At 36.4% G+C, this 15,678-nt stretch overlaps 1 protein-coding gene across 5 annotated transcripts in view; it reads right to left on the bottom strand.

Moving 5' to 3' along the window:
• The window catches only part of LOC121437302 (histone demethylase UTY-like), a 161,522-nt gene that overhangs the window by 69,985 nt on the left and 75,859 nt on the right, over window positions 1-15,678 (bottom strand). For all 5 annotated transcript variants that reach the window (XM_041637157.1, XM_041637154.1, XM_041637158.1 and 2 more), the window contains one exon: window positions 8,129-8,874. In XM_041637157.1, the coding sequence (XP_041493091.1) occupies window positions 8,129-8,874 (746 nt within the window). The remainder of the gene's footprint in view (window positions 1-8,128; window positions 8,875-15,678) is intronic.

Here is a 15,678-nt window from a genome sequence, read left to right as displayed (position 1 = left end):
TTTGCAGCAAATGGAAAGATCTAGAGAACATTATATTGAGAGAGGTAACCCAGACCCAGAAAGAAAATATCATATGTACTCGCTTATAAGTGGCTTTTAGACAGAAAGCAAAGAAAAACCAGCCTACAGTTCACAATCCCAGAAAACCTAGATGAAAAAGATGACCCTAAGAGAGACATACATGGATCTAATCTACAAGAGAAGTAGAAAAAGACAAGATCTCCTGAGTAAATTGGAAGCATGGGGACCATGAACGAGAGTAGAAGGGGTGGGTGGGGGAAAAGAAGAGGAGCAGAGAAAAAGGTATAGCTCAATAAATACAATTTTAAAAAGTATATTGCAAAAAAAAAAGAAAAGAAAAAGAAAATAGGCTTATGTTTATCCTGGTATCAAAAAATAGATTTCATAACAAAATCAATTGATACTAAGGGGCAGCAAACCAGAGTGTATAAATGTATCTTTTCAATTTCAATCTACCAAAGAATATGAAATTTGTTTTATATAAATATAGAACAATGAAACTATGAAATTGCTAATGGTTCAAAATAAAATGATAATAAATGATACTATTTTCATATAAGTACAGAACAATGAAAATACAAAATTGCTCCTAGTTCAACATAAAAGAATGGAGCTCCACCAGGAGCAGAAGCCAGGCACAAATCCAGTCCCGAGACATCTGGCAGACCAGGATTGAGCCAACAACCTGACTCAGAGTCTGTGATCTCCATCAGAACTAGAGTGGGACTGTACCAGATGCCTAGGAGAGAGAACAAGCTCCACTAGGAGCAGAAGCTAGGAGCAAACTCAGTCCTGGGACATGGGCTGATCAGGATAGAGACAGCAACTAAATCCATAGTCAAAGATCTCCACTGGAACAGGTACAGGGAAGTAACCAGAGACAGTGAGACACAGCCAGAGACTGCTGAGGGTACAGAATTTGGCACCTTCAAGGGAGTAGACCTAAGCCAACACCTTGCTGGTCAGGGTGAAAGTCTAGAACCTTCCAGGAACTATGCCAGAGCCAGGACCTCTGTCAGCCTGAGCTTGAGTGAACCTGGGTCCTCCAAAGGAATAGGCAGGAACCAGAGATCTAGGAGGTGCCAGGAGCAAGTCTGGGATCTCAGAGAGAGTAGGCATGAGCCAGGTCCTCTATGGGTTCAGGCATTGGTTTAGGACATCAAAGGGAATAGGCAGGAACCTGGAACCCCTGCTGGGTTCAAGCACAAGTCTGGGACTTCCGAGGAAGTAAGCAGGTCCTCTGCGGGTTCAGGTGCACCCGAGCCTGGGACCTCCAAGGCAGTAGACCAGAAAAAGAAACCTTTCCATGTCTAACCAACCCAGAAACTTCTTTAGGAGGGAATCCAGACCAGGATTTACAGATACAGGTCAAAGCCAGTAACCTAGGCAAAAGTTGACCTCAGGCAATAAACTTCATCTTAGCAAACAAATTCCACAGGAGTGGAACAGAACAAGACACCTAAGACAGAGAGGGCCTGAGGAAACAAGCTCCAGGGGAGCAGAAGCCAGGAGTAAATCCACTGCTAGAAACCAACCCATTCCCAGAACACTGGTGGATCAGGACTGAGACAGCAACCAGATCCAGAGTCAGCAATCTCCACCAGAAGAGGTCCAACTCCAAGTCAGGGACGTTTTCAGAAGAAGATCCAGAGCAAGATTTACAGAAACAGATCGAGGCCAGCAGGCTAGGCCAAGGTAGGCTTAAGACAGCAAACTCCAAGGGAACAGAGCAAAGCACAAGAGCACTGAGCTATCTCCAGGAACAGAAGTAACCAACGGGGTAACTAGAACTGTGACACTGACTGTACCATGAGGAACAACCATCTGAGCTTTGGATTCACTGGCACCTAGAAGATTATTCAACAGAATGTCAAGAGAGCCCCAACCATACCTATTAGAGGAAAAGATGAGTAGAAAAGGTAAGATCACGTGCTACACCACAAAGAGCAACACAATACCAGTAAAAACTAAAGACCCTAAAAAAGCAAGACTTGAACAACCAAATATGGATGAACCAGAAGAAAATGATCTAAAAAATAATCTCAAGAGAATGTTTAAAATTCTTAAAGATGAAATGAGAAATTATCCTAAAGAAATTGAGGAAAAAAAAACAAAAAAATTGAAAGATATCAGCAAATCACTTACAGAAAACCAAGAAAATGAAATCAAATATATAAAAGAAACTATTCAGGACTTGAAAACTGAATAGAATCAATAAAGAAAACACAAACCAAAGGAATTATAGAAACAGAAATCATGAGAAAAAGATCATGAACCACAAATGCAAGCATGAACAACAGAATACAAGAAATGGAAGAGAGAATCTCAAGCGCTGAAGATGCAATAGAGGAAATAGACTCATCAGCCAAAGAAAACATTAAATCGAACAAAAGCTTAACCCAAAATATCCAGGAAATATGGGACAATATAAGTAGGCCAAATCTTAGAATAATAGTTATAGAAGAAGCAGTTCAACTCAAAGGCACAGAAAATTCATTTAACAAATCATAGAAGAAAACTTTCCCTACCTAAATAAAGATATGCTTATGAAGATACAAGAAGCTTACAGAACACCAAATAGACTGGATCCAAAAAAAAAGTACTTTCACCACATAATAACCAAAACACTAAACTTACAAAGTAAAGAAAGAATATTAAGAGCTGCAGAGGAAAAAGGCCAAGTAATATATAAAGGTAGACCTATCAGAATTACAACTGACTTCTCAACGGAGACGATAAAAGCCAGAAGGTCATGCATGGTCAAGTATTATGCAGATATTAAGAGACCATGGATGCCATACCAACACTACTATACCCACAAAACTGTCAATCACCATAGAAGGACAAAACAAGATAATCCATAACAAATCTAGATTTCACCAATACCTAGCCCCAAGCTCAGCCCTACACAAAATACTAGAAGGAAATCTCCAACCCAAGGAAGATGGCTACACCAACAAAGACACAGACAATTGATCTCATTACAGCAAATCCCGAAGAATAAAAAAAGTGCACAAATTAATATCACCAATGATGAAAACTAAATTAAGAGGAGATAGCAACCACTGGTCATTAATTTCCCTTAATGTAAAAGGACTCAACGCATATATAAAAAAGCACAGGCTAACAATTGGATACGAAAACAGAATCCATTCCTCTTCTGCATACAAGGAACACGTCTCAACCACAAAGACAGACATTATCTCAGAATAAAAGGTTGGGAAAAATATATACCAATCAAATGGACCTAAGAAACAAATGGCTGTAGCTATCCTAACAAAATAGACTTCAAGATAAAACCAGTCAAAAGAGACAAAGAAGGACATTTCATATTAGTCAGAGAAAAAAATCCAACAAGAGGAAATTTCAATGCTGAACATCTATTCCCCATCTACAAGGACACCTTCATATATAAAAGAAACACTTCTAAAGGTTAAATCATATATTAAACCCCACACACTAATAGGGGGAGACTTTAACACTCCCCTCTCAATCAGACAAAAAATGAACAGAGAACTAACAGATGTTATGACTCAAATGGACTTAACAGACATCTATAGAACATTCCATCCAAACAGAAAAGAATATACCTTCTTCTCAGCACCTCATGGAACCATCTGAAAACTTGACAGCATGCCCAGTAACAAAACAAACTGCAACAAATGCAAAAAAAAAAAAAAAGTGGAATAACCCAATGTACCTTATCAGATCATGCTTTAAAACTAGAAGTCAACAGCAATACTAATTCCAGAAAAGCCCAGGAACAGATGGTTTAAACTCAGAATTTTACAACACTTTCAAAGAAGAACTAATATCAATACTCCTCAAATTATTCCACACAATAGAAATAGAAGGAACATTGCCAAACTCTTTTTATGAGGCTACAAAAAACACAAAAAGACAATACTAAGAAAGAGAATCACAGACCAATCTCACTCATGAACATTGATGAAAAATGCTAAATAAAATAGTAGCAAATCGAATCCAAGAACACAGCAGAATCATCATCTACCATGACCAAGTCGGCTTCATCCACAGATGCGGGGATGGTTCAATATACGAAAATCTGTCAACATAATCCACCACATAAACAAGCTGAAAAATAAAAACAACATGATCATCTCATTAGATGCCAGAAAAAAGCATTTGACAAAATACAACAACCCTTCCTAATAAAGGTCTTGGACAGAGTAGGCTGTATAATTCTTCTTATTTCGGGATCCCTGGATTCTGGTGATGTCATGTTGCCTTTTGGTTTGTTGGAGGAATTCTTGCATTGGCGCCTTCACATCTCTTCCTTCAAATGGAGCCATGAGATGCCTGGTGTCTTGGTCCAGTCTTTGCTGTGACTGATTCACTGGGTGGATCTCCTCAGTGTAGAAGCAGGAACCATTCCCTTGCAGATGGAACTCCTCACCACCTAAACAGGGATGCCTCTATCTCTTCAATTTTTTCTGTTCCTCTCCCTGCCTTTTCCCTTCAAACCCCCAAGGTTCCCATATTCCCCATTTACTCAGGAGATTTTGTCTTTTTCTACTCTCTACTTTCCATGTAGATTAAATCTATGTAAGTTTGTCTTAGTGTCCTCATTGTTGTCTAAGGTCTCTGGGATTGTGGTTTGTAGGGTGCCTTTCTTTGCTTTATGTTTAAAATCCACCTATGAGTGAGTACATGTGATAGTTGTCTTTCTGTGTCTGGGTTACCTCACTGAAAATGATGTTTTCTAGCCCCATCCATTTTCCTGCAAAATTCAAGCCGTCATTATTCTGCTGTGTAGTACTCCATTGTGTAAATTTTTCTTATCCATTCTTGGATCAAAGGGCATTTAGGTTGTTTCTAGGTTCTGGCTATGACAAACAAAGCTGCTGTGAACATAGTTGAACACATTTCCTTATGACATGATTGAGCATTCTTGTGATATATACCCAAAAGTGATATTACTCAGTCTTGAGGAAGGTTGTTTCCTAATTTTCTGAGAAATCGCCACACTGACATCCAGCTTGCATTCCCACCAGCAATGGAGAAGTGTTCCCTTTTCCCCACAACCTTTCCAGCATAAGTTGTCATCAGCGTTTTTGATTTTGGCCATTACTACAGGTGTAAAATGGAAGCTCAGAGTTGTTTTGATTTGCATTTCTCTGATGACTAAGGATGTTGAATATTTTTCAGCCATTTTAGGTTTCTCTCCATTTAGTTTAATATTGGCTGTTGGGTTGCTGTATATTGCCTTAATTATTTTTAGGTATGTTTAGAGTTCCCTGTTTCTGTCTGTACTACAATTTTTTTTTATTAGATTATGTGATCTTTTAGTGTCCAATTTCTTGAGTTCTTTGTATATTTTGGAGATCAGACCTCTCTCTGATGTGGGGTTAGTGAAGACCTTTTCTTATAGGCTGTCAATTTGTCTTGTTGCTCGTGACCTTTGCTTTACAGAAGCATTTTAGCTTCATTCAGGAGGTCCCATTTATTAATTGTTTCTCTCAGTGTCTGTGCTTCTGGGATTACATTTAGCAATTGGTCTCCTGTGCCAATGCATTCAAGTGTATTTTCCACTTTCTCTTCTATAAGGTTCATTGTAGCTGGCTTTATGTTGAGGTCTTTGATCCATTTGGACTTGGGTTTTGTGCGTGGTGATAGATATGGGTCTATTTTCATTCTTCTACATGTTGATATCCAGTTATGCCAGCACCACTTGTGAAATTGCTTTCTTTTTTCTATTTGATATTTTTGGCTTCTTTGCCTAAAATCACGTGTTTGAAGATGTGTAGATTGATATCTAGGTCTAGGTCTTTTATTCAGTTCCATTGGTGTTTATCTCTGTTCTTATGCCAATACCAGGCTGTTTTCTGTACTGTAGCTCCATAGTAGAGTTTGAAAGATTGTGATGCCTCCAGGGATTGAGATGCCTCCAGAAGTTCTTTTATTGTACAGGACTGTTTAGGCAGAGTAAACAGAACAGAATGCTGGGAGGAAGAGGAAGTGAGCTCAGTGCCATAGCTCTCCCCTCTCCAGGGCAGATTCAATGAAGCTCCGACCCAGGATGGACTTAGGCTAGAATCTTCCCGGTAAGCACACCTTGGGGTGCTACACACATTATTAAAAATGGGCTAGTCCAGGTGCGAGAGTTAGCCGAGAAGAGGGTAGATATAATGGGCCAAGCAGTGTTTAAAAGAATACAGTTTGTGTGTTGTTATTTCATGTAAAGCTAGCCAGGTGGCAGGACACAGCAGGGCCACTCTTATTACTACAGTGAATAATATGAAAATAATAGAGGACCTTACACAGGAGGAGAAAAACTGCCATAAACAATTAGAGATTACAAACAAAAAGGTAGAGGAAATGAATAAATCGCTAGAAGATACCCAAGAAAACCAAGAGATACAAGAAAAAGCAATCAAACAGGTAAGGGAAGCAGTTCAAGACTTGAAGAATAAAATGGAAGTAATGAAGAAAACACAAACGGAGGGAAGGATGCAGATGGAAAATCTGGGTAAACAAACAGAAACTACCGAGACAAGTACTACTAACACATTACAAGAGATAGAAGAAAGAATGTCAGACACTGAAGATAACATAGAGAAAATAAACACACTGATCAAAGAAAACAACAAAACCAACAAATTTTCATCACAAAACATTCATGAAATCTGGGACACAATAAAAAGACCAAACCTAAGAATAAGAGGGGTAGAAGAATGAGAAAAGTACAACTCAACGTTCCAGAAAATATATTTAATAAAATTATAGAGAAAACTTTCCCAACCTAAAGAAAGACATTCCTTTGAAGGTTCAAGAAGCATACAGAACACCAAATAGACTGGACCAAAAAAAGAATCTCATTGCCATATAATAATCAAACACAAAACATACAGAATAAGGAAAGAATATTAAGAGCTGCAAAGGAAAAAGGTCAAGTTACTTATAAAGGTAAACCTATCAGACTTACACCTGAATTCTCTATAGAAACCATGAAAGTCAGAAGATCCTGGATAGATGTACTGCAGACACTAAGAGACCATGCATGGATGCAAGCCCAAACTACTATACCCAGCCAAGCTTTTGTTCACTATAAATGGAGAAAACAAATTTTCCAGGATAAAAACAAATTTAAACAATACTTAACCACAAATCCAGCACTACAGAAAGTAATAGAAGGAAAATCACAACCCAAGGAGGCCAACAATGCCCAAAATAACTCAGACATCTAATGAACCTTCACCAGCACAACAAGAAGAAGGGAAACACACAGACTCTAATACAAAAAAAAAAAAAGAAAGAAAAAGAAAATATGACCGGAGTTAACAACCACTGGTCATTAATATCACTTAATATCAATGGACTCAACTCACGTATAAAGAGGCACAGGCTAAAAGACTGAATACAAAAACAGGATCCAACATTCTGCTGTTTACAAGAAACACACCTCATCCACAAAGACAGATATCTACTGGGAGTAACGGGCTGGGAAAAGGTTTATCTGTTAAGTTTGAAGACAGTCTGGTTTACATAGTTAATTCTAAAAAGGTTCCAAAGCTACACAGATACCCTGTCTCAACAAAGAAACAAACAAAAAAAAAGTTCAACTGTCAATCTAATCCCCCTCAAACTTAACAGATATCTGCCTGCCTCTACCTCCTAAGTATTTGGATTGAAACTTACTTGGTAGAAAAGAATAATGCCAGATACTCCTTTTTCCCGTCTATTTTCTTTTGTTTTATTTTTGATAGTTTTTGTTAGTTTTGTTTTCTTTTTTTTATGTTAACAAATGTTGACCATGTTATGATAGTCTGCTATAGCAAAGCCTTTTATTTTATTTTTTTTAATTTAGGGCAATTGTAATAAGCAATAAAATGTAGTAATACAAGACAAAGACATGTCTTAGATCTGACATAATGCAGTTTACCAAAAAAAAAAGATAAGCAAAAATTGCAACATGTAAACTTAAGATAAAAAAAATCTGCATATGAAACTGTTTTATTACATATGTAAAACTATACAGTCTTTTGCACATTTCACTAAGATAGAATAGTATTTTGTCTTGTATGTCAAGTCTTATATGGGCATTACTCAATCATTTTCACCTTTTGATAAACTTTACCACACTAACCTGCATGCTTTCAGAGCTTCTGTTGAAGTTGAGTATATGGACACAGACATTGATGGTAGGATTTGAGGTCTAGGTCTGAGACCAGGGTTAACACTGATAGAACTCTCTGAGTTTTCTTGGCCTTCTCCATTAATTTTATGTAATCCACTGTGAGGACTGATAAAACTGGTAGTATGTTTATGCATCTTGTCACTGAACTTTGGGAAAAGTGTTTCTGAAGAGGGTGGAGAAGCAACAAGATTATCAGACTTTTTGAGAACAGCTGGATGAACATTATTGGTTTTGTCACACATTCCAGTACCTATACTGTCAATAACTTCTCCAACCATGGCAGAAGGCTGAGGACTGTCTACAATTATTAAATTTGCTGGCACAGAATCTTCATTTTTAGGACTGGAGATAGCAACTGATGGAATCTGATGAACATGATTAGAACATTCCTTTACATTAATACAGATATCAGATGTGCCTTGCCTACATGACTTAAAACTCAGTGATCTATTTCCTGAATGCTTGTTTTCTTTGGTACAGTTAGTGCCCTTTTGTTCTTCTGAGGTAGCAAAATGAAAAGTGAAATGGTTTTGAGGATCCCCCTTTGTATCTGTATTTTGAGGCAGACCATGATTTTCATTCTGATTTTGAATACCAGTGCTATCTGCTTGGAGATATCGTGTGGAACCAGTGGGAAATAGAGGCTGGTCATCATTCTGTACTGCCAAATGTAAACTCTCATCTTTATCAAAACCCTGAGAAAAGGAAGAAGAAAACATTTTACATACCATAAAATGCATATACACAATAACAAAATGTTAAATAAAAGCAAAAGCCACCAAACAATGAACAATTAAATATCTAACAATGTCTATAACCAACATCTTAAAGTTTGTAGCATAAGTAGTATAACTTGATGATATAATCTGAGGCCATTTACAAGTGTCCCAACCCAATTTTCCTATATAAAAATTTCTTTTTTTATTTTATTTTATTTTTTTGGTTTTTTCGAGGCAGGGTTTCTCTGTGGTTTTGGAGCCTGTCCTGGAACTAGCTCTTGTAGACCTGGCTGGTCTCGAACTCACAGAGATCCACCTGCCTCTGCCTCCCGAGTACTGGGATTAAAGGCATGAGCCACCACCACCCGGCTCCTATATAAAAGTTTGATAACTTCATATTGTTCAATACTGACTGACATACTCATAGCAAAATACTATACTACTTGTAAACATAGTTTTAAATTAAATAATACACATGCTTGGTTACAGTCATTACCACAAAGTAAACTGAGAACTAATTCTGATTAATAGTAAATTTAATATACAATTTATATTTATTAAACTTTGTAAACAACAAAAATATATTAACAATTTTTTTCAATTTATGAGTGTATTTAATGTTTGCATTCATATTCTCTGGCCCTGCAAATATCAAAAGTCCTAGTCTTATCATTTTTTATTATTATTATTTTGATTTTATGAGGGACTTGTCTGCAAAAGTTTGTGCATGCAATTTAAAAAACCATTAGATTTCTGGGCAATTAAAGATGTTGTGAACCACATTATGGATATTTGGAACTCATCCCATAACCTCTGCAAGAGCAGTAAGTGCTCTGAACCACTGAGCCATAACTCCAGCCCTGATATCAGTTTTTCTGAATCAGTAGATAAAGCAATAGTGCTAAAAAGAAAAAAAAAAAAAACAAAAAAAAAACAAAAGAACACTTAACACTTTACTGCCAAAGCTTAAGATACGGAGGAAAATATGTAATGAATTAAATAATCTTCAAACAAAATTTGTATTCAGAATCACAAACTGATTTCAATAGATGATTCTCCTGTTTTCTCAGATAAAACAGTTAATAAAGTAGTATGTAGCAATAGAGTAAATAAATACAAAAGACTGTAATCACTCTCAAACGAACCTTCTTATAGAACAGAGACATTATTACATTCTACAGTGGGTGTGGGAGGTGATATATGCTGTGAATAGGTTTTACTGCCATTGGTTAATAAAGAAGCTGTTTTTGGCCAATGGTTTAACACAGTAAAGCTAGGGTGAAGAGATATATAGAGAGAGTAGGTGAAGTCAGGAAAAGCTATGTAGCCCTCACAGGAGACACATGCCTCCATTGGTACCTGCAGAAATTTTGCTGGTAAACCATGACTCATGGTGATGCACAGATTTTAATGGAGATGGGTTAGTTTAGGATATAATAACTAGCTAAAACTATGCTTAAGCTATTGGCCAAACAGTGTGCAAAATTTCAAAAGCTTCACAGAAATCAGAAAATAAGCTGACCCATGTTTAAAAATAGCATCTCTATTTTTTCCTCTACAAAAGACTAAAGCACTGGGAGTTTAATGAAAAGGATGTCTTTCTATGAAGTACTGAATTACCTGGAAGTCACTCTGTAAACCAGACTGGCTACAAAATCATAGAGATCTGCCTAGCTGTGTGTCTGGAGTGATGAGATTAAAACAAAGACCTGAGCTACTATTCCTAGCCAGATCAAAGCACTGAGTTAAAAATTCCTTTAGTAAAAGTTCATTGTGTGATGAAAGCAAAGAACTGGAGGGCAGACAATAAATTTGGATGTCTTTCTAGAATCACAGAAAGCTGAACACTCATGAGAAAAAGCTTACAATCTACAGCTATGAGTAGAATGATAAGCTGATATTCATACAAGAAAATTAATGTTTGAGATTATAAATATTAAAAATAAAATAATAAAACTATGATACAGCATGTGTATACTTAATTTTAAAGTCTTTAAATATATAATTTTAAAAAATAAAAATCAGGCTGAAGAGATAGCTCAGTGATTGAGAGCACTGGCTGTGAAGAGGTCCGGAGATCAGTTCCCAGCAACCACATAGTGGTTTACAGTCATTTGAAATGAGAACTGGTGCCCTCTTCTGGCCTGCAGGCTTACATGCAGACAGAATTGCATACACAATAAATAAATGCATTTTTTAAAAAAAAATTAAAAGTATGATGTAATATTTTGAAACTCCTGCTATTCAGTGGCAAACTCCCTCAAAGAAATATACTTAAAGAAATCAAGGAGAACGATTCTAAAACTGTTAAAATACTTTGTTGTATATCCAATTTAAGCACTGCACAAAATAAACAACATGAAGAGCACATATGCTAAAAAAATATACAATATTCAATGCAGAAAATAGATACATTAAAACAAAAAATGGCATGTTTAATTAAACTTCACACACACACACACACACACACACACACACACACACACACACACACACAAATGGCACTCAAAGGTGGCAGAGATGACTTAGCAGTTAAGGGCACTCCTTGTTCTAGCAGAGGACCAGAGTATGAGTCCCAGGACACAAATGGTAATTCATAACCATCTGTAATTCCAGTCCCAGGGAGTACTGACACTTGTTTTGTGTGACACTTGACAGAATCATCAGGGAGGAAGGAACTTCAATTGGGGAAATGCCTACATGACATCCAGCTATGAGGCATTTTCTAAATTAGTGATCAATGGTGGAAGGTCCAGTCAATGGTGGGTGCTGCCATCCCTGTACTTGTCTTGGCTTCTAAAAGAAAGCCAGTTATGCAAGCCCTGGAAGCAAGCCAGTAAGCAGCACTCCTCCAAGGCCTCTTGCATCAGCTCCTACCTTTAGGTTACTGCGATGTTTAAATTCTAATCTGGTAGCATGTCTATTAAAAACCCAGAGACAGATACTGGGGTTCAACCTGAAGATCAGAAAAGTAGCCAGGCACCGGCTCTTACCTGGACCTCAGACCTAAAATGGTGATCCTCCCTCCAGAAAACCTCTTAATGAAACCGAGACTGAGAGCTGTCTCCTCCCATATTATAATCCTTTCTCTAAGGCTGAGATTAAAGGTATGCACCCCTAGGATTAAAGGCATGTCCAGTTTCTATGGCAACAAGTGTGTATATTATGACTAAAGGTATGTGTCACCACTGCCTGTTCTGTAAGGATAATCAATATGGCTGTTTTACTTCCTGATCATCAGGCAAGCTTTATTTATTAAAAAACAAATGAAATGTCACTACACAGTACTGACATGTGGAAGTGTAAGACTAATAAACTTTTCCTCCCCAAACTGCTTTTTGGTCATGGAAGCAGCAATAAAACTCCTAATCAAAACACAGAAGATCCAAAGCCCTTGACTTTTTCTGAGTTCTAAGAACACCAAAGACAGACATGGTGCACAGACTTACAAACTGGCAAAACATTCACACACATAAAAAAATTAAATTTTTTTCTTACAAGGGAAGCTATCAGAAAAACAACAAAGAAATTATTAAACATAGTCAACTTTGATCTATGATAAGAAGGCCACAGACACTAGTTATATCCCCTTTTACCTTGACTTACTGATGTGGAAAGAATAAAAAGGATAACAGTTGTTCAAGAAGTTGGAAATGACTACAAATCTTTAGAGTACAAAAGTTGCACATTGTACATATACACTGGAGAAAAGTTAGGATCTTCAAAACAGGGTGCTAGCCAAACTAGAAAACCACTAAAGAAGAAAACTAAAACCTTATCTATCAACCTGCATCATACAACTCCAAATGGGAACTCAACATAAGATCCAAAAACCTGAATCTGATAGAAAAGACAATAGAAAGTATACAACTTATAAGAAAAGGAAAGGGCTATTTGGTATGACAATTAGACTTCATGAGACTTAAAGGGATACAGCATAGAACAATATCATTTGTGAAAAAAGACTGCCTACAGAATGATAAAATATCTTTACTAGGTAGAGTAAGGAGTAAACACAGAACTCAACATTAAGAACATAAATAAGCGAAATAAAAATTGGGGCATGAATCTATTTGGAATGTTCTAAATGCAGCAATCCTATACACACACACACACACACACATTATATATATATATATATTGGTTCCAGGTTAGTGATTTTATGGGATTTCTGTGTGTGGAAAAGTAAGTCTCTTCTCTGGGGCTCTTTTCCTTCTGTTGGTTTGTCCTGTCCAACTTCTATGTGATAATTTTGTTCTTCTCCTTATTTTTTGTTTTATATGCACACACAAACACATACACACACACATAATAATCACATATTTTAGTAAAAAAAATGAATAAAAATCTACCCACCAGTATAAACATTAGTAACAGAACTGTCTCTGAAAATTGCTAAATGAGGGGAAATCAGCTTTGTCCAATTGCATGGCATTGAGTATATCAATTACTAAAGGTAAGACTTCTTATTCAGTAGCTGATCAACATACAATGGATTCCAAAGATTTTTTTTTGTATTCTTATTAATTTGTCATTTGGTGTTGTTATTTGTTTGTCTGTCTAGGGAAAGGTTTTATTTTGTTTTGTTCATTTGAAGGGTTTTGTTTTAGCCTAGTGTTTTGTTTGTGGAGGAAAATTTAAAGTTAAATGGGTATGTAGAATCCCATCTACATAGTTAGAAGGAAAGAATCTAGAAGGCCTTGGGAGACCGAAAGAATATGATGAAAATATATTTAAATTTAAAATTGTTTTAGGTCACAAAAATAACACCTAAAGGGCAAAAAATAGAATAAATACATGTAGCAAACAAATATTTGTTTCTAATGTTCAACACACTTAACCAGCAGAGAAATAATTAGTACTTTTAGATTTCACCTTAACCAAATCAGAAAGCCTAGGATAAAAGTTTACCCTAGGTAAAGAGAAACACAGTTAATGCTGGTTGGAATATACAAACTGTTGTAGCCACTATGGAAATCAATGTAGAGTATCTTAAAACCCTAGAAATCAATCTACAAACTGATCTAGAAAGTACTCAAAAGATTCATCATATTGCTGCTGTATTCACAATAGCTAGAAAGAGACTAGATGTCCATCGACAGTTAAATAGTTAATGAAAACAAGGTTCAGATACACAAAAGCATATTATTCTGCTGTAAAAAAAATAACTTTAAAAAACTCTTAAACTCAGAGACAAACGGAAAGAACTGAAAAAAATCATTCTGGTCAAGGTCATCATAACACAGAAAGAAAAACATCATACACTATCTCTTTAGATATATGTGCTTCATGGAAAATACCCATAGAAGGCAGGAAACTAGTTAGTAGCCATGGAGAAAGATTTCAGGCAAAGGAATACAGAACATAGGATAGATCAATTGCAGACTCTTAATGACTTCCCAAAATTGCTAGAAGAAGCCTGCCATCAACAATGCAGTCTTAGGATAGGGTCCTGATGATGTGATTAATTTAAATAAAACCTTAGATGATGACAAAGACTTAAACAGTTCCAGGGAATAATCTGCTAAAGCTAAGAGAGAATTGACTTTGACTGCAGAGAAATTACAGGAGGCATATGTGAATTGTGTGGATCCAAATCTGAACTGCATTCTGGTCACATTACCCTCTAAACATACCCCTTCAGGAATTTAACACAGAGGTAATATATTATGTTAGCATGGATCTTTTTACCACATAAACCAAGTAAGAAATTAAAAGCTTATATGGAACAGGACTCTGAGTAAATTTGGAAAACTGAGACTTCGCCAATTACTAGGAATAGACCCAGAAGAAATTATAGTACCTTTTATTAATGATGAAATGGGCAGAATATGGGAATAAAGTGAACCCGGGAAAAGCACATGTAGTAATTTTTTGGGAAAGACTATAACTATAACTAAACTATAACAATAACTATCCCAAAAGCAAGAGAATTCAACTTATAAAGAAAGCTAATTGGATCCTTTCTCACATTATACAAGACAAACCAATAACTGGAGCCTCTACATTCTATACTGATGAAAATAATAAAGTGCAGGTTAGTAGTTAATCACCTATTATAATCTAACTTGTAGTCATTAAGTCTGCTTTCAAGGTCAAACAAAGATATACTTTAGATAGACAGGTCATATTCAAGCACTTTAGAGATCAACAGAATATGGCATGGCCTAGAAGATGTTTTAATAACGAATGCACTTTTTTTCTAAAACAGTGAAATGTGTCTGCTCCTGGCAGCACCAAACTACATCAGAGAAGAAAACAGCCACTGAAGACAGTCCACATGGAGTTTTCTTTGTGGCAAAAGTAAGCCACAAAATACCCTTGCCTTGACTATTGACAGTATGTTGTCTAAAACACACACACACACACACACACACACACACACACACACACACACACCCCAAAAAAAAACATAAAACAAAAAAAAAACCAAGACAGTTCTTCAAAAAATTCTGCTTCACAGTCTTTTGGATATTCTAGGCTTGTAGGCCAAAGATGGATACCCCAATGTTGCATAGGAACTTTGGGTGATTGCCCAGACAGCCTCCTGTTTCTGACATTTTTCACATTTTTTGGAAGTCATTTGCAGGCACTTTCTACTTACTCAATTAATATTATTTCCTTCTTGGGTCTCTGAAGGAGTGAAAAGCAGGTAGTTATTGTTTCCATGTTTACCAGACACAGAAAGCAAGTTATGATCGAAAGTAAATTAGATAGAAGATTTTAAACTGATCAAGATAGGATAGATAATGAAGTATTTTCTCAGAATGTGTAATGCAA

Source organism: Microtus oregoni, unplaced genomic scaffold (genome assembly GCF_018167655.1).
Source record: "Microtus oregoni isolate MIOR12 unplaced genomic scaffold, Mior012 000051F_ref0000332, whole genome shotgun sequence".
Lineage (NCBI taxonomy): Eukaryota > Metazoa > Chordata > Mammalia > Rodentia > Cricetidae > Microtus > Microtus oregoni.
This window is presented reverse-complemented; position numbering and strand designations above follow the sequence as displayed.